Source organism: Prionailurus bengalensis, chromosome A3, assembly GCF_016509475.1.
Source record: "Prionailurus bengalensis isolate Pbe53 chromosome A3, Fcat_Pben_1.1_paternal_pri, whole genome shotgun sequence".
NCBI classification, from domain to species: Eukaryota; Metazoa; Chordata; class Mammalia; order Carnivora; family Felidae; genus Prionailurus; species Prionailurus bengalensis.
In genome coordinates, this window is record NC_057354.1 from 79,614,208 (window position 1) to 79,637,652 (window position 23,445).

The following is a 23,445-nucleotide window of genomic DNA, read 5'->3' on the forward strand; positions in this document are numbered from 1 at the left end:
GAGCTATATATGAAGAAATAATGGCTACATACTTATTTTTAAAAACTCAAACCATGGGGCGCCTGGGTGGCTCAGTCGGTTGAGCGTCCAACTTCGGCTCAGGTCATGATCTCAGGATCTGTGAGTTCAAGCCCTGCGTCGGGCTCTGTGCTGACAGCTCAGAGCCTGGAGCCTGTTTCAGATTCTGTGTCTCCCTCTCTCTCTGACCCTCCCCCATTCATGCTCTGTCTCTCTCTATCTCAAAAAAAATAAATAAAGGTTAAAAAAATTTAAAAAAAAAAACAAAACTCAAACCAGAATCAAGAATGAATCCCAAGCAAATACAAAAACTGATACAGAAACATCAGAGCAAAATTGCTAAAGTCCTAAGACAAAAAGAAAAATCTTAAAATCAGCAAATGAAAAAAAAAATTTACCTTTAAAGAAGCAAAACTGGGGATGCCTGGGTGTCTCACTTGGTTAAGCATCCAACTTTGGGCTCAGGTCAATGATCTCACAGTTTGTGAGTTATAGCCCTACATCAGGCTCAGCACTCTCAGCAAAGAGCCTGCTTCTGATCCTCTGTCTCCTTCTCTCTCTGCCCCTCGCACGCTCCCTCTTTCTCAAAAATAAACAAACATTAAAAAAAGAAAGATGGGGCACCTGGGTGGCTCAGTCAGTTAAGCATCCGACTTCGGCTCAGGTCATGATCTCACGGTTCGTGAGTTCGAGCCCCGCGTTGGGCTCTGTGCTGACAGCTCAGGGCCTAGAGCCTGCTTCTGAGTCTGTTGTCTCCCTCCCCTCAGCTCCTCCTCTGCTCACAGTCTGTCTCTCTCTCAAAATAAATAAAGATTAAAAAAAAAAAGAAAACCAATTAAAAATAAATAAAAAAGCAAAACTGAAGGCTGACTTCGTAGTAGAAACAATTTAAAAGAGGAAAAAAAAAATGACTTCATGAAGGAAGCAATAGAAACTACCAATCTGTAATTCAATACACCATGTGAGTGTGCATATGTATGAAAATGCAAGCATTTATCTTCATTTTAGAAGACAAGCAAATACTGGCAAAAATTATCAACAGCAAAACCACACCAAAAGAAATGCTCAAAGAAAAATGATCCCAGATAAAAACCCAAAGATGAAATAAAGAAGAGCAATCGAAAGAGTAAATCTAAATAAATATTAACTTTAATAAGGTCTTAATTTTAAAAATCTAAGTAATTAAAACACACCTGGGCACATGGGTGGCTCAGTCGGTTAAGCATCTGACTCCTGGTTTCGCTCAGGTCATGATCTCATGGTCTGTGAGATGGAGCCCTGAGTTGGGCTCTGTGAAGACAGCACAGAACCTGCTTGGGATTCCCTCTCTCCCTTCCCCTCCACGTGCACGCTCTCTCTCAAAATAAGTAAACTTAAAAAACAGAACAGACACTGTAACAGCAGTATGGAAGACTGAAATGGAATAAATGGAATTAAAGTATTCTATGGCCTTGCTACTCAAAGTGTGTTCCAAGGACCAACAGCATCAGCATCATCTGGAAGCCAATTAGAATAAAGAATTTCAGGCAAAATCCCAGACCGCTTGAGTTCGAATCTGCATTTTAAAGAAAATCTCCAGGTGATTCATATGTACATTAAATTTCCAGAGGCACTATTCTAAAGTCTGGAAAGTAGTAAAATAAATTGCAAATAAAATGGATTGCAGTGGGAGAAATTCACGTAACTTAGATGCAGGTACAAAAGCAAACAAGATCTATATGAGTACAAGATGAAGGACTCAGTTTCACTTTTGTTGAAATTTGAGAACAAAAGCAGATACTTAAATAGAATTGTCTAGCACTAAACTATGGATATTGGACTGATGCTTGGAAAATTGGCCAGGGTTAGATATATATTTAAAGTTGTCTAATAGATGATAACGTTATGGTAGTGACTGAATCCTTCCTTCAACTTCTTCATAAAATACATTGCAAAAGACTAAACCTTGGATAATCTCCACACTTAAAGGATTAGAATAACACAACCCAAAGTAAGGAAAAATAAAATTTTAAGACTATGAAGGCCAGTAGTTCTCAAACTTCTGGTCTTTATGGCTCCTTTACAACATACTTAGAAGAAGACTTCAAAGGGCTTATGTTTACATGGTTTATAGCAATATTTATTGTTATAAATTAAAACTTAGAAATATTTACTTATTCATTAGTTTATAAACAATAAATTCATTGCCTATTTTCCATTATTAAAATCAGTGACTTCAGTGACAAGTTTTTAAATTTTTAAAAATCTCTTAATGGTTGGGCTTAATAGAAAACAGGTGGATTCTCATTAAGTGCTTCTGCCTTCTCTGTTGCTATATATGGTTTTAGTAAAGTATATAAAGAAAGTCCAGCAGTGCCTGGGGAGCTTAGTCAGCTAAGCATGCGACTTCATCTCAGGTCATGATCTAATGGTTCACGGGTTTGAGCCCTGCATCAGGCTCTGTGCTGACAGCACACAGCGTGGAGCCTGCTTCAGATTCTGTGTCTCCCTCTCTATCTGCCCCTCCCCCTCTCACAAATGTGTGCTATCTCTCTCTTGCTCTCTCTCAAAAATAAACATTAAAAAAAACATTTTTTAAGAAAATATTTCCTCTCATATTGTGAGTTATTTTTTCAGTTTCTCAATCGTGTTTTTTGAATGACTTATGTCTTGAACATATAAAGAACTCATACAAGTAATAAAAAGACAAGTAACAATTAAAAAGTGAGCAAAAAATCTGAATGGACATTTCTCCAAAAATACACAAAACCACAATGAGATATCACTTTATAGCCACTGGGATGGCTAGAATACTCAAAATAGCAAGTGTCTGCCTCAGTATACTCACCCACAAAAAAACCCCACCAAATAAACAAATATTGATTTGAAAAAAAAAAATGCTGGTGAGGATGTGGAGAAACTAGAACCCTTACGCACTCATGAGGGAAATATAAAATGGTGTAGCACTTTGGAAAACAATCTTGCAGTTTCTGAAAAAGTTAAATTCAATTACTAGTTGACCTAGTGATTCCACTCCTAGATACAGATAGGAAAGAAATGAAAACACAGGTTCACAGAAAAACTTTTTACATAAATGTTCATAGAAGCATTATTTATGATATCAAAAAGAACCCAAATGTCTATCAACTGATGAATAAACAAAATGTGTCAACTCCACAGAGTGGAATATTATTCAGTCATAAAAAGGAATGAAATACTGGTATGTGTTCCCGCACAGATAAATCCTGAAAATGTGCTAAGAGAAAGCAGTCACAAAAGACAATATATTATGATTCCATTTATATGAAACTATATAGAGAAAATAGATTGTTGCTTAACGGTGGAAGGATGGAGGATTGAGGGTGACAGTTAAAGGGTATGGAGTTTCTTTCTGAGGTGATGAAAGTATTCTAAAATTGATTATGATGATGGTTGCAGAATTCTGTGACTATAGTAAACACCAGTCAGTTGTAGAGTTTTAATAGGTGAACCTAAAGTGTATTTATCAATAAAGTTGTTACTAAAAATAAAGTAAAATAAGAATAAAAATATATGAATTATAATAAAAGCAAGAAACAAAAATACCTAGGAATAAATGTAAAGGAAATGTGCAGAACCTACGTAAAGGAAAAAACCCACAGAATTTCACAAATATAAAAAATTATATAAATCGGAAAATACATCATGCATCCTGAAGGGGCAGGATTATTTCTGTAAGATATCAACTCATGTCCCTCTTTATAAACATGCATTTCAGTAAAAATTCCAAGAGAATGTTGTACAACCCCTGCGCCCCCTCCCCCCCACACTGCTCCAAACAAAAGGATTTTAAAGTTTTATCTCAAAAAATACACAACTCCTAGGGCACCTGGGTGGCTCAGCTGGTTGAGAGTCCCGCTTCTGCTCAGATCATGGTATCATGGTTCCTGAGTTCAGGCCCCCCATCAGGCTTGCTGCTGTCAGCCTGTCAGCACAGAGCCCACTTTGGATCCTCTGTCCCCCTCTCTCTACCCCTCTCCCGCGTGCACTCTCAAAAATAATTATTTTTTTAAAACTTTATAAAAAAGTACATAACTCCTTACCAGGTACTAAAATATATACACAGCGATTAAATTAAAACCACATGATAGGACGCCTGGGTGGCTCAGTCAGTTAAGTGTTCTACTCTTGATTTCAGCTCAGGTCATGATCTCACAGTTTGAGAACGAGCCCCACAACCAGCTCTGCGCCAACAGCACAAAGCTTGCCTGGGATTCCCTCTCCCTCTCTCTCTGGTCCCCTCCTTGAGTGCGGACTCTCTCAAAATAAATAAACAAAAAAATAATCAAACAAAAAGTTTTAAAAAGAGACCCAGAATGCACTCAAGAATTCTGTGTAAAACAAAGATGGCATTTCAAATTGCTGGGAAAGAGACAGATGCTAAGACCACTGAGTAATATTCTGGAAAAGCAAATGCTAGATCCCACTTCATAACTTAGAACAAAATAAATTCCAGAGCAAGCCAGGAAGGGCAGACAGACAGGGAGACAGAGAATCCCAAGCGGACTCCACACTATTAGCACAAAGCCTCACTCAGGGCTCGAACTCACAAACTGTGAGATCATCATGACTTGAGCCATAATCAAGAGTCTAGATGCTTAACCACCCAGATGCCCCAAGAAAAGCCTTTCTAAATAACAGACAACTCAATACTGTAACTCAGGAACCAAATATGTCAATATAAGTAATGCAATAATCCTCAATATCCAAACTCTTGCAGCAACCAAATAATTTAAGATAGTAACTGTATCCATTTTTCCCCTACTATATGGATTTTTTCAAATAGAATATCTAACAAATAAAAAAGCACCCTCAAATACTACTGATGGGGTATAAGTTAGTATAATATTTCTAGGTTTTTAGCAATCAGAAGCCTTAAAATTTTTTTACCCTTTGACCCAGAATATAATCCGGATTTCTATGCTTAAGAACATTTTTGTTATTTCTTGGTTTAGAGTTTTTTTTTTTAATAGGAAAACACTAGTGAAATACGTGTTACATTCAAAGACTAGAATTAGGCTGCCATTAAATTCTGTTCTTAGACATAAGGATATGAGAAAATGCCCGTTAAAAAAAAAGCAAACAGTACACATGAACTCAATTTTATATATTCATAGAAAAATAGAATGATAAACATATACCAAAAAAAAATCTTAACATTTATTTATTTTTGAGAGAGAGAGCACAAGTGGGGAGGGGTAAAGAGAGAGGGAGACACAGAAGCCAAAGTAGGCTCCAGGCTCTGAGCTGCCAGCACAGAGCCCGACATGGAACTTAAACTCACGAGCCATGAAATCATGACCCGAGCCAAAATAAAATGCTTAGAGGACAGAGCCACCCAGGCACCCTCATATACTACAATTTTAACAGAGTAATTACAAATGTTTTCTTGATGTATGTCAGTATTTTTCAAACTTCCCACATATATATGGGGAAACTTCCCATATATATATGATGTATATAATTATCATATATACAATCATAAACACCAAAAAAATTAAGTGAGGGGTGCCTGGGTGGTTCAGTTGGCTAAACATTTCCACCCAGGTCATTATCTCACGGTTCGTAGGTTTGAGCCCCACTTCTGGCTCTGTACTGGTAATGTGGAGCCTGCTTGGGATGTTGTCTCCCTCTCTGCCTCTCCCTTGCTTACTCACTCTCTGTCAAAAATAAACATTTTTTTTTAATTAAGTGAAACAGAAAGGAAAAGCATTCGTTATGTGAAAAATTATATGAAAAACTTCCCCATGGGGCACCTGGGTGGCTCACTCAATTGAGCATACAACTCTTGGTTTTCACTCAGGTCATGATCTTGTGGTTCATGAGTTCAAGCTCCGCATCAGGATCTGGACTATCAGTGCTTGGGATTCTCTCTTGCTCTTTCTCTGCCCCTACCCTTCTCATTCTCTCCCTCTCTCTCGCTCTCTCAAAATAAATAAACTGGAAAAAAAAAAAAAAAAAAAAAAAAAAACCTCCCCATTTGCTTTGGTCAACTGGAGGCCCCTGGTGACCCGTGACAAAAAAGTTTTTAGGCAAAAGCAGAAGCAAGGTTGCAGAAGCTTCAAGAGAATTTAAGGCACTGGAGGAAAAAAAGAGACAGCTTAAGTGCACGATCTTATAGGAATGATAGAAAACAAACCAGAAACAGTTAAGTTTCACAGAAGTCATAGTATGTTTATTATTCCTTCAAAACTTGACTAACCATTTCTCCAATTCTAATCATTAAAAAAAAGTTGCTCAAAGATCAACTAAAATTCTAACAATTCCATGCAGCCTTCTCCAATCTTACCAAAAACTAAACTCCTCCCACTGCACTTCAGCTATACATGTCTTTATGGAATTTGCCTTTTTCCTTCCCTCTCTCCCTCCCTCCCTCCCTCCCTCTCTCTCTCTCTCTCTCTCACTCACACACACACACACACACACACACACACACACACACACACACGGTTTATCCCAGTATATCTCACTGTGTTAATTGTTTATATGCATTATCTAACTTAATCCTCACAAAATCCCTATCAAATGTAATTAAGGTATTATCATCCTCATTTCCAAGTAAGGAAGAAGGCACAAAAAGGTTAACTTAACCAAAGCCAGAGATGCCATAAATGACATGAATAGCATTTGAATTCAAGTCTATCAGATTCCAGACATCAATCTCTCAATTACCATCCTGTTGCCTCATCTGTATTGGACTCCAACCCTCCTCAAGATAAGAGATCCATCTAAATGTATTTCTATATCTACCACAGTGTCCAGCACAATGCTTTACGTATGGTAAACATTCAATATATTTTTTATATATTGAATAAAACATTTTAACATAAAGAGTGAAGGTAAAGTGAAAGTAAGACACACAAAATAATGTACTCAGTAAATCAAACATTAAGAAATAGTTTTCAAAAAAGCAAAAAAAGAAATGGTTTTCAACTTTTCAACTTGGGCCCAGCAGAAAGGCTCCCACAAAGAAGGATGGGGAGAAGGTGGGCTGTTTTGCCATCAACAAGATAGTGACTACACAACACACCATCACCAAGTGCATCTATGGTGCGGACTTCAACACGTATGATCCTTGGGCACTCAAAGAGATCCACAAGTTTCCCAGAGATTAGAACTCCAGACATGCACATTGACACCTGGCTCAACAAAGCTTTCTGGGCCAAAGTAACAATGAATGTCCCATACTGTTTCTGTGTGCAGATGTCCAGAAATCATGGAAGATGAAGATTCACCAAACTCTATACACAGGTTACCTATGTGCCTGTCACCACTTTACACCCAATCTTACAACCCCGAGATCAAGAGTCGTATGCTCTACTAAGCCAGCCAGCACCAGCCCTCCAAGGAACAGTTCCTAAACCAAGGATCATTACTGAAAATCCTAAAGAGAAGATCCTGTGGCCTGCCATCAGTCAAGTCCCTCTACGGATGACAAAATACATCTAGGATGTACAAAATACATCTCATCTCTTCCACCAGGATGGCAGCAGATTTCCATCAATCACACTGATGTAATCAAATTAACTATACTAGCATTTCCATGTTTTATCATATTGGTTTCTTAAGCAAAGAAAAAAAAATGACACTGGTTTAGGTTATGGCCATGCCAATTTTTTATTATCATTTCACTCTCTACTAAGTGATTATTCAGTACTGGGAAGTACTCTTGTTAAGTCCCAAGTTTCTCTTGTAAGTCCCAAAATAAGGGGGAAAAAATAACCTCACAATATTTGCCAATTTCTGCTCTCCAGGAAACTTAGCTACAGCTTCACACTCACACATAACCAAAGCTCTATCATCTTCACTGGATGGAATCTGCCCAGACCTGGAGATTTTTTAACTCAGCACCACTAACAAAGCTCTCACCATTCCTTACCAATCTAGAGGTTAAATTCCCTCTTAACATATGATTTATCCTATAGGTCTGGGGACTCCTCTTAGAAGGGAAAATGGAAACAAAATAAGATTAGAATAAAAAAACATTCTACTGACCACCATTGCTGTTTTTATACCACTCTACCAAGCAGTGGGCCCACTGTCCCCTTATTTATACTCTTACTTCGAACACAACTTCAAACTCCCTATTATCTTAGCATTTTCTTAAGTCTAAATTTATTGAGCTTGTGCTCATATATTTCCACATTCATGATTGGTTACTGAGCCTGTCTCGGTAATCAGAATGAGTACGTTCCTATTTTGTGTTATGGTGGCCTAAAACCAGCACATTAATGAATTGCTAATGTTCATTGCTAAAAGAGCCCCACAGACCTTGGAATCAAACACTTGAAGACTATAAAGTATATATACTGATGCCCTACTGTTAAGTTTTAGCATATTATCAGATTTCCTTCCAGATATGCTATATGAGCAACTCAGCAATCTGACTTCACACACTATATTCAAGGTAATATTCAGACAATTATACAAAGACCTACAAAAACCCAAATGCCCATCAACAGAGGACTGGTTAGGTTACAGTTGGACCAAATAACGGAGTATTACAGTGAAGCCATTAAAAATTATAAGTGCATACTAACATAAAAAGATGCTTACATCTTAATAAAATGATACAGAAATAAATAATAACATGTAATTAGCTTATTTACATAAAATATGTAAGAAAAGCTATGTATAAGGAAAGCAAGAATGACTTAAGAGATGTTTACTAGGGACGTCTGGGTGACTCAGTCAGTTAAGCAGCTGACTCTTAGTAAGTCGGCTTAGGTCATGATTTCACGGTTCGTATGAGTTCAAGCCCTGTATTGGGCTCTGCACTCACAGCACGGGGCCTACTTCAGATTCTCTGTCTCCCTTTCTTGCCTCTCCTCCACTTACAGGCATGCTCTCTCCCTCTCTCTCTCTCTCTCCAAAATAAATAAACGTTAAAAAAAATTTTTTTAATTAAAAAAAGAGATGCTTACTAAAACATGAACAATTTCTTTGGTATGCAGAGCTTCAGATTCTCCAAATTTTCTTACTAAATTTTTTTTCCTGAAAAAAGCAGTTATCTTTTTTAGAAAAAACAAAGCTACTTGCATTATTTTTAAAAAGACTAAACAGGGGCGCCTGGGTGGCTCAGTCACTTAAGCGTCCGACTTCAGCTCAGGTCATGATCTCACGGCCCGTGAGTTCGAGCCCCGCATTAGCTCAGAGCCTGGAGCCTGATCCGGATTCTGTGTCTCCCTCTCTCTCTGACCCTCCCCCGTTCATGCTCTGTCTCAAAAATAAATAAACGTTAAAAAAAAAAAAAAAAGACTAAATATCCTGGTAGAGAGGTAAGTAATTAACAAAAGGAGTTAAGTTTTCTCCTGCCACCAAATATTACTGATGACACTTGCCCAACACATTCCAAGAACTTACACCAGATTATAATGAAACACTCAGTTTCTGGCTGAAGTATGCTGTACCTGAGGATTATATCATATATACTGCTTTTTTTACCTTATTCATGAATCACTAGGTATATGCTCCAATAAGGAGAGGTCATCAAGGTACAATACTAGAATCAAAACTCTTTTGCTTGAACATTAACTCAAATGATATGTATAAGGGAGACAGTTCAAAAGGAGCTCTAGCCTCGGAATTATTTTCCATCTCTTTATGGAGCTTCGGTGTCAACAATTTCCACAGATTGCCCCAATTCTCTTCTGCAAACAGCAGTCTCTACTTCAACTTTTCTGCTCCTACCCATCAGCTTGCAAAAGCACCCACTCTGGTTCAGCTGCTCACAGCTACCTCACTCTTTAGTTCAAACATTCTGACAAGAAAAATCTGATTGATCAACATCAGGTCAGGAGTCTATCTGGAATCCAATCAGCAATAGCTAGCAACGGGGGGAGGGGGGGACTGGCTTAAGTTCTTCCAGAGAATATAAGCAACCTAACTTTTCTGGAAGAGGTTATAGCCAGGATAGGAAGAATACCCAGTCTTCAACCACAGTAAGGGAAGTGCAAGAAGATGCCCGGTTTATACTACATTAATTCTCAACTAACACCTTTGGAGATAGTTTTTAATTTCTATGGAATTTGAGAGGAAAATATCATTAACAGGTGTTAATCACATGAAAGATAAAAAGCCCAATGTTTTCCTCATATATAAACTCCTAAATAAAAGTAATTTAAATTTCATGCCACAGTCACAAATCTCACCACCTACATAAAAACAACTAATTTCTGCCTTTCTGCAATGCATATTAATTTAGAAAACAGTTGCTTAGGGTAGATATTTTTTATAAGCATATACCTAGTAATTCACAAAAAAGATAATTTAAAGCAGTATATATGATAATAATCCTCACCTACAGCATACTTCAGCCAGAAACTCTCATATCTAAATCACTACTGACTAGGGACACCTGGCTGGCTCAAGTCAGTGAAGCATGCAACTCTTGATCTTGGGGCTGTAATTTCAAGCCCCATGAAAAGTGTAGAGCTTAGTTTAAAAAATAAATAAATCACTACTGACTATAGGCCTAAGAATACTGATTTAACTAGGCAATCACATTCTTCTTCTACAAAAACCCTGCATGAACTGAAATGTTTACTAAGCACCTAGTCTGTACAAGGCACTATAGGAGGGACTCGGAAAAGAAGAAAACATGGGCCCTGACTATAAGGAGTTCATCATTCAGGAAGGAAAGCTGTTGTTAATTTTAAAAAAAAGGGGGGCTGGAAATGCAAGCTGGTGCAGCCACTCTGGAAAACAGTATGGAGGTTCCTCAAAAAACTAAAAAGAGAACTACCCTACGACCCAGCAATTGCACTACTAGGCATTTATCCAAGGGATACAGGTGTGCTGTTTTGAAGGGACACATGCACCCCCATGTTTATAGTAGCACTATCAACAATAGCCAAAGTATGTAAAGAGCCCAAATGTCCATCGATGGATGAATGGATAAAGAAGATGTGGTATATATATATATATACACACACACACACACACACACACACACAATGAAGTATTACTTGGCAATCAAAAAGAATGAAATCTTGCCATTTGCAACTACGTGGATGGAACTGGAGGGGATTATGCTAAGTGAAATTAGAAAAAGACAAAAATCATATGACTTCACTCATATGAGGACTTTAAGAGACAAAACAGATGAACATAAGGGAAGGGAAACAAAAATACAAAAACAGGAGGGGGACAAAACAGAAGAGACTCATAAATATGGAGAACAAACTGAGGGTTACTAGAGAGGTTGTGGGAGGGGGGACTGGCTAAATGGGTAAGGGGCACTAAGGAATCTATTCCTGAAATCATTGTTGCACTATACGCTAATTTGGATGTAAATTAAAAAAAAAATTAAAATGAAATTCTCATTTAAAAAAAAAAGAAAGAAAGAAAAAGGGGTGCCTGGGTAGCTTAGTCAGTGAAGCATCCCACTCTTGATTTCCGCTCAGGTCATGATCTCAGAATTCATTTCATGAGTTCGAACCCTGTCTTGGGCTCTGTGCTGACCGTACGGAGGCTGCTTGGGGCTTTCTCTCTCTACCCCCTTCTCTCTCTGTTCCTTCCCTACTTGTGCACATGCGCACGCGTGCTCTCTCTCAAGATAAGTAAACTTAATAAAAAAAGAAAAAAAAAAGGAAGAGGGACTATTACCTAAGTTCTTAATCTAAACTAAAGGATATAAGTCATTTTAAGAGAGGCTGGGAAAGGTTCAATGCCTCACCAAGTGGCACCTGGGTGGCTCAGTCAGGTAAGTGTCCAACTCTTGATCTCAGGTCATGATCTCACCACTTCTAGGATCGAGCCCTGCAATGAACTCTGCACTGACAGTCAGAGCCTGCTTGGGATTCTGTCTCTCCCTCTCTCTCAAAATAAATATACATTTAAAAAAAAAAAAAAAAAAGTAGGCCTCACCAAAAAAGTGAGAAGTGAAGCTAGGAAGAGGAGTTTCGGCCAAATTGTGCCATGCATGATATATGTCACGCTAAGAAGTTAGTTTCTTCAAGCAATGAAGATCTAGAACAGTTTAAGCAGGTAATGTGATAATCATATATTATTTTAGGCAACTCTGCAGAAGAAGCTGTAACATAAAACATTTTTTAAAGATCTGTAATTAAAAACACAAAAATGAAAAAGCACACAAAAAAGCAGCAAAGGAGTACCTGGCTGGCTCAGTCAGTAGAGCATCCAACTCTTGATCTCAGGGTCATGAGTTCAAGCCCCACACTGGGTGTAGAGATTACTTTTAAAAAGGGCGGGGGGGTGCCTAGGTGGTTCAGTCAGTTAAGCATCTGACTCTTGTATTCTGGCTCAAGTCATGATGTCATGGTTTGTGAGATCAAGCCCCACGTTGGGCTCTGCAATGACAACACAGAGCCTGCCTGGGATTCTCTCTCCTTGCCCCACCCCCACTCTCACTATATCAAAAATAAGTTAAGTGAATAAATAAATAAAGGGGGGGGGCTGGAAAAAAATATATGTGGTGAACATGACCAAGGGTTGCTATTGTTAATAAGTGACCAAACTCGTTATCAGGTAATAACACAAAATATTAAAACCTGAAAAATGAGAAAACACAGGCAATGTATTAAAAAATGCAAATAGCCAATAAAAATGTTTTTCTATAATTTTATTTTTGAAAAAAAAATTTTTTTAATGTTCATTTGTGTGTGTGAGACAGAGGGAGACAGAGGGAGGGAGAGGGAGGGAGGCGGGGGGGGGGAGAGCGGGGGAAGAGGGAGAGAGAATGAGAGGGAGAGGGGCAGAGAGAGAGAGAGAGGGAGACACAGAATCTGAAGCAGGCTCCAGGCTCTGAGTTGTCAGCACGGAGCCCCACGCCCACGCAGGGCTCGAACCCACGAGGTCATGACCTGAGCTAAAGTCAGACGCTCAACTGACTAAGCCACCCAGGCATCCATTAGTGTTTAAACTTACTAGTATTTGGCTATTACAATTTTTGCCAAAAATAACAATTTTTCAAGGATAATATTCAGTACAAGTGCCCATACTGAAGAGTGGCAATCAATACATCCTTTCTGAAAAGGCAAATAGACAATATAAACAAAAGTATGCTTATATTTTTGACAGTGATCACTTCTGCAATCTATCTAAAAAAATGTTATTAAAAATTTATGTACAGGATGTTCATTTGCAGCTTTATAATATAAAAGAACTGAAAACATATAAGAATGAGAAGTTAAATCTAATACAAAATGAAATACCATACAGACAAAAAATGTATTTTCAAAAGAGTTAATAAAGGAAACAATCAAATAAAACATTAGGTGAAACAAGCTACATATTGAACTACATTTATCTCATTCTTAAAAATGTAAATGCGGGGGCGCCTGGGTGGCTCAGTCGGCTAAGCGTCGGACTTTGTCTCAGGTCATGATCTCCCAGTTCAGGAGTTCGAGCCCCGCGTCGGGCTCTGGGCCGATGGCTCAAAGCCTGGAGCCTGCTTCAAATTCTATGTCTCCCTCTCTCTCTGCTCCTCCCCTGCTCACGCTCAGTCTCTCTCTCCTTCAAAAATAAATAAAAACATTTTAAAAAAGATTTTGAAAAAAAAAAAATGTAAATGCGTAGGGGCACCTGAGTGGCTCAGTTGGTTAAGCATCCGACTTCGGATCAGGTCATGATCTCACAGTTTGTGAGTTCGAGCCCCGCGTCAGGCTCTGGGTTGACAGCTCGGAGCCTGGAGCCCACTTCAGATTCTGTGTCTCCCTCCATCTGCCCCTCCACTGCTTGCACTCTCTCACATTGTCTCAAAAATAAACTTTAAAAAGAAAATTTTTTTTTAAACGTAAATGTGTAGAGGCACCTGGGTGGCTCAGTCAGGTAAGCGTCTGACTCTTGGTTTCAGCTCATCATGATCTCACAGTTCAGGGGTTTGAGCCCTGCACTGGGCTCTGTGCAGACGGCACAGATCCTGCTTGGGATATGCTCTCTCTCTCCCTGTCTCTGCACCTCCCTTGCTTGCTCTCAATACAAATAAATAAACATTTTAAAAATGTATACCAAAAATAAATGTGTACCAAAAGTATTTCAAGGTGATCATCAACAGGAATCATCACTGGATGATGAGATTTACAGTTTTCAGTATGTCTACAATGAGAATATGCAACCTTCATAATTACAAAAAAATTAAAGAGAGAAGAAGGTAGGCCAACCCATTTAGCTAGATTATGTCACATCTTGGTCAAGCTATGATTGGAAAGTTTCTTTCTCTTTCTGAAAATATAAAAATTCTTAATAATACACAACACATTACAAATACTTTGAAATCAGATATACAGGTACTATCATTAAACATACAAGTAACATTAACATGTTTCACGAAGAGTGCTAAAGCTAATTATTAACAGTTATCATTGACAATGCAGAAAACCTACGTAACATCCTGCACGTTTGTAGTGCTTTATGGTTTCTAAGTTATATTAGAAAAATATGTGAATTAAAATCACGAACACTACTTCAAACATTAATTGGTTTAAGAGGATATAGACTTAGCTAGATCATCAAATAAAAATTCTTAATCTGGGACTTCATACTGTAGCAAAATCCGATTTCCAATTTTAAGAATCAGTTCAAATTTTAGAATTACTAGGTCAACCAAAAAATATTATGTTACTAATGATTTAACTATTTAGCACTCATATACTTATGATATAAAAAAAAACTCTAGAAATGTATGGTTTACTAAAGGGCTCCCTGCTGACAGACAACATTTAGATTCCATTCAGCTACATAAGGACCACCACCTTTTTTTTTTTTAATGTTTATTTTTGAGAGAGACGGAGACAGAATGCAAGTGGGGAAAGAGCAGAGAGAGAGGGAGACACAGAATCCGAAGCAGGCTCCAGGCTACGTGCTGTGAGCACAGAGCCCAACGCAAGACTCAAACTCACAAGCTTGAGATCATGACCTGAGCCGAAGTCGGAGGCTCAACCGACTGAGCCACCCAGGCACCCCAGGACCACCACTTTTAAAATCTTACCACAACTACAGTAACATCATGCCTGAAATTGTTAAAATACATAAATGTACACTAATTTTTTATTGTCAGTTAAACATAATAATGTCTTCCATTCAAAAAGATCATCACAAAGTTTCCACAGCATAGCATAACTCTTAAGAACGTGGGTTTTTTTAGCCTGACCTGAGATTAAGTCCTGTTCAAATCCTGGCTCCACCAAATACAGTCATGTGACTCTGAGAAAATTATGTAAACTCTAAATCTAGGTTCTCTTATCTGAAAGGGGTGATAGAGTGAGTACCTACCTCAAAGAATTGATAAAGTACTCAACACAAACTGCTCAATAAAGTATTCTGCTTTAAAAATAATACAAACAGAATTATTCTGCAAATACTGTTATCACAGTATCTTGAGTTCAAGCTTAGATAGGGCTACTAACTAAGCAAGTAACAGGTGACCTTTATCTGGCAAACCACTTAGCCTTTCAGAGATTCAATTTCTTTGCTTCTAAAATTTAGGTACCAATGCTTGCTCCTGCCTATCTCCAAGGCTAAGGAGGGGGGCAAATAAATTGTCTATTTAACTGCTACATTTGGTAAACTGTAATTTACTAAACATACACACAGAATAACATCTATATTTAAAACCATTTTCGGGGCGCCTGGGTGGCTCAGAGTCCAATTTCTGTTCAGGTCATGATCTCACGGTTCATGAGTTCAAGCCCCACATCAGGCTCTGTGCTGACAGCTCAGAGCCTGGAGCCTGCTTCAGATTATGTATCTCCCTCTCTCTCTGCCCCATCCCTGCTTGCTTGCTCTCTCTCTCTCAAAAATAAATAAACATTAAGAAAAAATTTTTAAGCCATTCTCACTCTTCTCTCAAAGAAATTTACCTTACCAAGGCAAATAATGACCTCAATTTACTAGTGAACTAGCTATGATGATGGTCCAACACGTAAATTCAGGCCTCCAACTTCTCATCAACATCCAGAAATGCTCTGGAGTTAAAGTGGTTTACAAAAAATCTAGAAAAGCAGCAAATATACAAATTCAGCCAAACAAGCACAGGATTAAAAACTGAAAATTATTTCCTAAACTGAATGTGAACCCACAAACTGATAGTAGCCAAATTAATACATCCCAAGCCTTGAAAATGTCTTTTTAAAAACAAAGCACTAGTGCTGGGATTCTTATTCTAACATTAAAGCCAAACATTATTTTGAAATGTCATTTTAAGTTTTAGGATATCTATCAAGATCGTATTTTAAAAGGGGATGTGAGAGGGGTGCCTGGGTGGCTCAGTCGGTTAAGCGCCCGACTTCAGCTCAGGTCATGATCTCACAGTCCGTGTGTTCGAGCCCCGCGTCGGGCTCTGTGCTGACAGCTCAGAGCCTGGAGCCTGTTTCAGATTCTGTGTCTCCCTCTGTCTCTGACCCTCCCCTGTTCATGCTCTGTCTCTATCTCAAAAATAAACGTTAAAAAAAAAAAATGTATAAAAAAGTAAAATAAAAGGGGATGTGAGGATCCTTATTATGGGGTTCTTAGCCTGGTTCCATGGACAGGTTTCAATTAGTCCTCACAGTGCATGAAAAATTGTGTCTGTGTACCTGTATGTTTCCATGGGGAGAGTTTACAACTTCAGATTCCCAGCACAAGAGATATAAATGGTAATGTTAATTTTCTCATCAAAAACTGATGACAAAAGGAAACTATTTACAACCTTTTGTTACCAATTTTTATTTTAGCTAAATTACATTCTGCCAGATTTTTAAGTAAACATTTCATATGAAGTCCCTACCATTATTAAAATCTCTCTGCACATCAAGATACAAAACAATACAATCCACATTTTATCAACCCTTTCATTTAAAACACTAAATTTTTATATTACACTGATATGTCCAGGCAGACTTTTCAGTTTCATCAGTATTTTTAAATCTGACAAGAAATAGGTTTTTAGTATCTTTTAAATAATTCTTTTTCAAAATCAACTTGAAACACATCACATACATCATTTTCTTTCTTGTCATGGTTAAACTCTTATGGGGAGATATACTGAGAGATGAATTCTGAGCACATTATTTGGGGACTTTAGTTCTGAATATCTAATCAAAGATGAATTGATGCTCATCTCTGCACAACCTCTAGGGGAATAAAAGGACAGACTTAATAATTATTGTGAGCAAGATTACAAGAAAGACATATAACCTACTTCAATTCAACAAGTTTCATCAAGGTCCAACCATCATGTTCCTATCCAGTCATGGATAAATGTTATTACTATAATGAGATAAAGTAATACCCTCTGTTCTTAAGAAATTTAAACATCTTATGTTTGGGATGCAACACAAAAGAAAAATGAAAACAATTTTAAAACTACAAGGGAAAAAAAGCAACTTGTAATAGTTTGGTATAACCTACAAATAAAATTGCTGAAATAATTTTAAAAAAATAAAAAAAGGAAGCTTCATTGTGAGATTAGTATTCAGGAGGCAAATTTTTAAACTGAGCTTTTAAGGAAATATTAAGAGGGGCTCCTGGGTGGCTCAGTTGGCTGAGTGGCCAACCTGATTTCAGCTCCAGTTATAACCCCAGGGTCAGGAGATTGAGCCCGCGTTGAGTGGCTTGGGATTCTCTCGCTCTCTCCCTGTCCCTCGCCCCCACACCCACATGTGTGGGCACTTTCTTTCTCTCTACAATAAAAAAAATAAATAGAGGAAATATTAAGAAGTCGTCTTAAGTATTTTTAGAGACCACTGGCTTATACAAACCTGGTTCTACTAACTGTATATACCTAAAGGCAATAAAAGTTAAATTCTACTTCAAGATCCTCTACATTTCTAAGTTTCCATAAATCCATCGCATTTTTGAGTGCTCCTAAGCAAAGTTCTAGGGGTTTCCCAAATAATTTTCAATAACAACTATCATGATGCCTCTTTTCACAACGTAATAAAGATTAACAGACTTTAGTTTCTTTAGATACTATGTTTAAAGTTGGTTTTCCTAGTTAACTTTTAAAACACCAAAACATTATTAAAAGCACTTATTTCTTTTACTAGACAGCAAAGATAATGCTCTTCCCAATTTACTATAACAATAACCACACAACTTATGTTTGGGATATAAAATACAGTTTACTGGGGCGCCTGGGTGGCGCAGACGGTTAAGCGTCCGACTTCAGCCAGGTCACAATCTCGCGGTCTGTGAGTTCGAGCCCCGCGTCAGGCTCTGGGCTGATGGCTCAGAGCCTGGAGCCTGTTTCCGATTCTGTGTCTCCCTCTCTCTCTGCCCCTCCCCCGTTCATGCTCTGTCTCTCTCTGTCCCAAAAATAAATAAACGTTGAAAAAAAAAATTTAAAAAAAAAAAAAAAAAAATACAGTTTACTGAAATAAGTACTAAAGACTTATGTAATCATCATATCATAAATCACCTGCACCAAAAGTATCTCAAAACAACCTTAAAATTCTAGGAAAATTTACAGTAACACAAATATTGGAAAGTACAGTTTGAGTATGTGCAAAACCTGCTTCCACCTGTCAGAAAATAAATGCCCAGTTGAAAGTAAACTAGAACTCTAACACTTTTCTTATTGCATTTGGTTAATAAAGTGAAATTCAAGCACATAAATAAAGTAAAATTCAAACAAAAACATTTTTTAAAACCATTGTTTTAAAGAATAGTATTAGAAAAGAGGTAGTTTGGAAATCTTCGGAAATATCAGAACAGAAATCCAAAACCCACATAAGCAGTTCTTTACATGAGCATTTTCTCAACAATCAAGTTTTTGTAAATTAATCTTATCTAATGCACCTCGTCCAACTAGGCCTTTGGGCCCAGAAGTAGTTAATCTGCAATACAGCTTGTTTCTTTAGCCTCAAATACTATCTTACAAGGGTCGGAAATAAAATAAATATAAGAATCTGGCTAGAAAAGATCAGGGTACGCTCTTTAACAATCAAAAGTATAAGGAATAGGCCTTTCATTCCAGGAGACAGGCCATGACTATCCCGGGATGGTATCTGTAGTACAGTGCTCTCCTTAATATAATAAAATTTACCATTAAAATGACGAACGGTACACGAAGAAGAACCATCATTAATTTTTTACAAAATAGGTATGAAGGTTCCAATCATGACTATTACAGTTCATTTTCAGCTATTTCAGGGCCGGTAGAAGGGTTTCATACACCCACACACCCCCAAGGGAGAGGAAAACCACCAACCTCCTCCCAGGGAGTTTAATGAAAATTAGCAGGTAAGAGAGGCCTCGGCAGCACGCTGAAATTTAAAGAGGGCGGCCGGAGGGCCGAAAGGTTCGGACTGCGGAGGAAAGCTTCGTCCTCGGACCCCACCTCCCCTCACCTTCCCGGCAGGGCGAGGGAGGCGAAGGCTCATTAGTGCCTTCGTTAATTGACACCTGTAATGAGGAAACTTTCCGAGAGGTGAGACCGCTCAGGCCCTGCCTGGCCAAAGCTCTGGGGCGGCCCCCTCTCGAGCGCCCAGGTAACCGGGCCGGGTTGGGCCCGAGGCGCCGCGGCGGCCGCGCCACCGCGCACCTTCCCGGGGCGCTAGGCCGGCACGCCGCCTGGCTCGGCCGTCGCCTCCCGCAGGCCGCGGCAGCCCGGGGAGCTGCGCGGGGCCCCCAAACCGTGCACCCCCACAGGCCGCCGCCGCGGCTACTTACTTTCATTTAACACCTCCACCAGGTCTGCGCAGTTCTCGCACATCGTTCGGCCGCCGCCCCCCCCCTCCCCCGCTTCGGATCGCAGTGACTGATCCCGACCGGCGGGGGGGAGGGGAGAGAGGCGGAGGAGGGGGCCGGCCGGCCGGCGGGGCGGGGAGGCGACGAGGGCGGGCGGCGGCGGGGACGGGGCGGAGAGCAGGAGTATGGGGGAGGGGGCCGGCGGTCCCCGGAGCGGGCGGGGGAGAGGAGGGGGGCGAGGGGAGGTGCGCAGGCCGGAGGGGCGCGGAGGCGCCGGCGGCGGGGAAGGGGGGGAAGGACGGGGGGAGGGGAGAGGGAGGGAGGGGGCGGGTGGGGAGAGAAGCAGCAGAGTCACTTCACCGACCAGACGCCGCGGCCACCGCTGACGCCGCCGCCATTTTAATAGAGCGTTCGGGCTGCGCTCGGCTCTTTCCGCCCGAGCGAAGGAGCCGACGAGAAACGCCTCGCGCTCTCATTCCTCCGCCTCCTTCCCTCGCTTCGCCTCCCGCCCTCCCACCTCTCCCTCCGCACACACGCCGCACGCTCCACACCCCGCCGCGGCCGGCTCGCCGCCCTCCCTTTCCTCTTCCGTCTGGCCTCCCCGCCCTCGGTCCACCCCCTCGGCGCGTTCGCCCACCCCGCCCAGCCCGGATCTCTGTCAGCGGCCGGAAGGGAAACACGAAGCCAGCGCGGCCGCGGGGGGAGTCCGAGTGAGTAGGGGAAGATGGCGGAGGCACCGAGCGGCTCGCTGTTGCGCGGCGTCGCCCACAGCGGCCCACTCCGCGGGCTGCGAGGTCCCGGCGAGCGCCGGGTCACTCGCGCCGCCCTGTTCCCCGCCCTTGCGCTTCGCCATTTTTCCTCCGGGCCCACGAAGCGGGGGGGGGGGGGGGGGGTTTGATGCCGATTCCTCCCTCCCAGCGCTCAGGTTTTTGGGGGGTGGGGGAGGCAGGGGGTTCACGGAGAAGCCGGGCGGAAGCGACGCCGCAGCCCAAGTTGGGGCACACGGCCCTCTCCCCGCGGGGCTTTGTGAGAATGGAACAGCCCAGGGGCGGTGTAACCTGCATGCGTGTCGATCGCTACCCTCGATTCTGTAAGGCTCATCCGTCCTCGAGCAGTAAGACACCTTGACGTGACTAGAAATGGCGGAGTGAGGAGCGTTCACATGGCATCGCCTCCCTTGTACGCGAGAGGGCCCCGCACCAATTGCCTGCCACTCTACAACTCTTCACCTGAAATAGCACATTCCTCTCTGCGAAGAGCAGATCGCCAGGGTATTAAGATGGGAAACGGAGAATGAAGAACCGGAAGGAAAGGGGACACTCCGCTCAAGTTGGTAGTGTTAACTAGTTAGCATTAGGAAAATTTTCCTCACACCAGCCCTTAATACGTCCTCGCTGATTTCCATACCCAGTGCGTTTTATAGAGATGTGACTGAAGAGACCGAAAGGGCGTGTACCTAATCTTATAACTGTGTCACCCAAGCAGCTATTAAGACTAGTAATTGGTTTAAAGGTTGTGTCGAGGTTGGGTCCCACCGTCGTTCCATGCCAGGACCACCTTGCCAGTGTTCTTATAAAGTTTCTGCCCACCTGTTTTACACTGCTCCATATGAGCAGGTGAGATTTCCGAGCTGTAGAGAGATTCTGCCATCCTCTCCCCTTCTTCCCATCTTTACTGTAAAACTCAGGTTTCTGCACAGTTGACTTTTGGCATCCGTAGCAGACATGGACCAGCCAGCATCCATTCCCACCCACCCCTCTTACCTGCCCACAAGGAAACTTGCCAAACCCAAATTTTGTTCTGTTTTTCAGGTGGCAGCTAGAGACTCTGGTCTCTGGAAGGAAAGCCCCAAGGAGTACTTGTTACGGGTTAAAACACTCAGGGTAGGGCTGAACCTATGTTTGGGTCCTTGCCAGTGAAACGTGAGCAGAAATCTGCAGAGTGGATCTTTGGAAAGAATTGCCCATTCCTAATAAAAGAAGGGGACAGGGGCGCCTGGGTGGCTCGGTCGGTTAAGCCTCCTACTCTGAAACTCCTGATTTCAGCTCAAGTCATGATCTTGTGGTCGTGAGATTGAGCCCCGCGTTGGGCTCTGTGCTGAACTTGGAGCCTGCTTAAGATTCTCTCTAAAATAAATAAAATAATAAAATGCTTTGAGAATCTAGAGTATTGTTGTCACAAATGATCATTGCTCTTCAGTCACCACTTAAATGCTCAACACGCTTTTTCTGTAAAGAGACAGATAGTAAATAGTTTCGGCTTTATAGACAAGCCAACTTCCTTATCACAACTACTCAACTGTTAGAACAAAAGCAGCTATAGACAGTACGTGGTGGAAAAAGTATGGCTGTGTTCCAGTAAAATTTAACTTACACTGAAATTTGAAATTCATGTTTTCATGTGTCACAAAATACTATTTTTCTCTTCATATTTTCAACTATTTAAAAATAGAAAGCCATTCTTAACCTGCAAACCATACAGAAATGGAACTGGCCAGATTTGGCCTATGGGCTATAGTTTACCAACAACCCTTTATCTACTTCAACTGCTTGTTAACAGAGAAAAGCATAAAAGACCATGAAAAACAAGGTTGTCTGCCTCCTAACTAGAATCTTCACTCTTCTGTGCTGATTTAGTATCCGTATCAACAAGACATTTTAATGTATTTGAAAGTTATACATTCTAAAAGTATGATGAAGCAGAATCTGCTAAAATACCCCTAAATCCTTATAAATCTGGATTTTCCGACCAGTAATCAGCAATGACTATACACCTTCAACAGCTAAGATTGTTTTCAATACTTTGTATACATGTCACCATCTAGTGGTAGAATCATGCTTTCAGTAAAATTATACAATCTATGAAATTTTTAATTCTTGAGTTTTGTAATATATACATAGTATATTCCTAGTTCCTTACCTGAAAACCAGCCTCTCGTAAACAGCTTTGGAAAACTAATCTTGCCATAGAAATTATTTGCCCTTCGTAGCATTCTGGTTATTACTGAATACAGGATTTTGTCTGGAGTTTGGCGTTAAAGCCTGATTGTTACTGTCAAAGGCCAGAGTTACCGCAGAATTTACTCTTGTCCCTCACACCCACACTTATCCCTGTTTTGTGGGACTTAGGAACAGTATTAGAGGCAAGTATGCTATTTTATTCTTTCCACAGCACCCAGCCCAATGCTTTGTGCATAAGATCAGCAAACTACTGTTTGGTTCTTAACTTGATAGAGTGATTGTTTTTATAAATAAATTGGATTATAACACTTGCCTACCTAAAACCCTTCAATATTCCTGTTGCATTTAGAATAAACTCTATTTGAGCCTTCCCTAACCTCTGTGGTTTCCAACCTCACTCTTGTTGCATTCCAGCCACACTGGTCTGCTTTCAAACATAAAATCTTTTCTGCTCTGGGTCTTGGTGAATGTTGTTTATTCCTAGGACATGCTGTCTTAATTTTGAAATGGCTGTGTCCTCACAGTTTCAACTTAGACATCATCTCAAAAAATATCTCTCCTCCCCTAGAATATTCTATAATACTCTGTTCATTTCCTTCACAGCTCTTACCTTTATTATTACTTTATTTCTGTTTATTTGTAATGGGGACATAGACTGCAAATAAACAATTTTTAAATTAAGAATGGCAGTAGACAGTCCAGTCAGGACTGGTACAGTGGCTCAAGGTTATGAACCCAAGTTGTTTATTTCCATTTCACCTTCCACACATTGGTTTGTCACCTCCTAGTTGTAAACTGGCCACTATGGCACCAACTGTCT

General features: G+C 40.5%; 1 protein-coding gene across 9 annotated transcripts in view; it reads right to left on the bottom strand.

The window, feature by feature from the left end:
- USP34 (ubiquitin specific peptidase 34) overlaps positions 1–20,259 on the bottom strand; it is a 251,154-nt gene extending 230,895 nt beyond the window's left edge. For 6 of the 9 annotated variants that reach the window (XM_043603461.1, XM_043603463.1, XM_043603462.1 and 3 more), the window contains exon 1: positions 19,648–20,204. In XM_043603461.1, coding sequence (XP_043459396.1) covers positions 19,648–19,690 — 43 coding nt within the window. In that variant the 5' untranslated portion in view covers positions 19,691–20,204. Of the gene's footprint in view, positions 1–19,647 lie in introns of all 9 variants that reach the window. The other 3 variants (XM_043603460.1, XM_043603458.1, XM_043603466.1) reach the window with 2 other exon arrangements.
- Between the last annotated feature and the right edge of the window lie 3,186 nt (positions 20,260–23,445).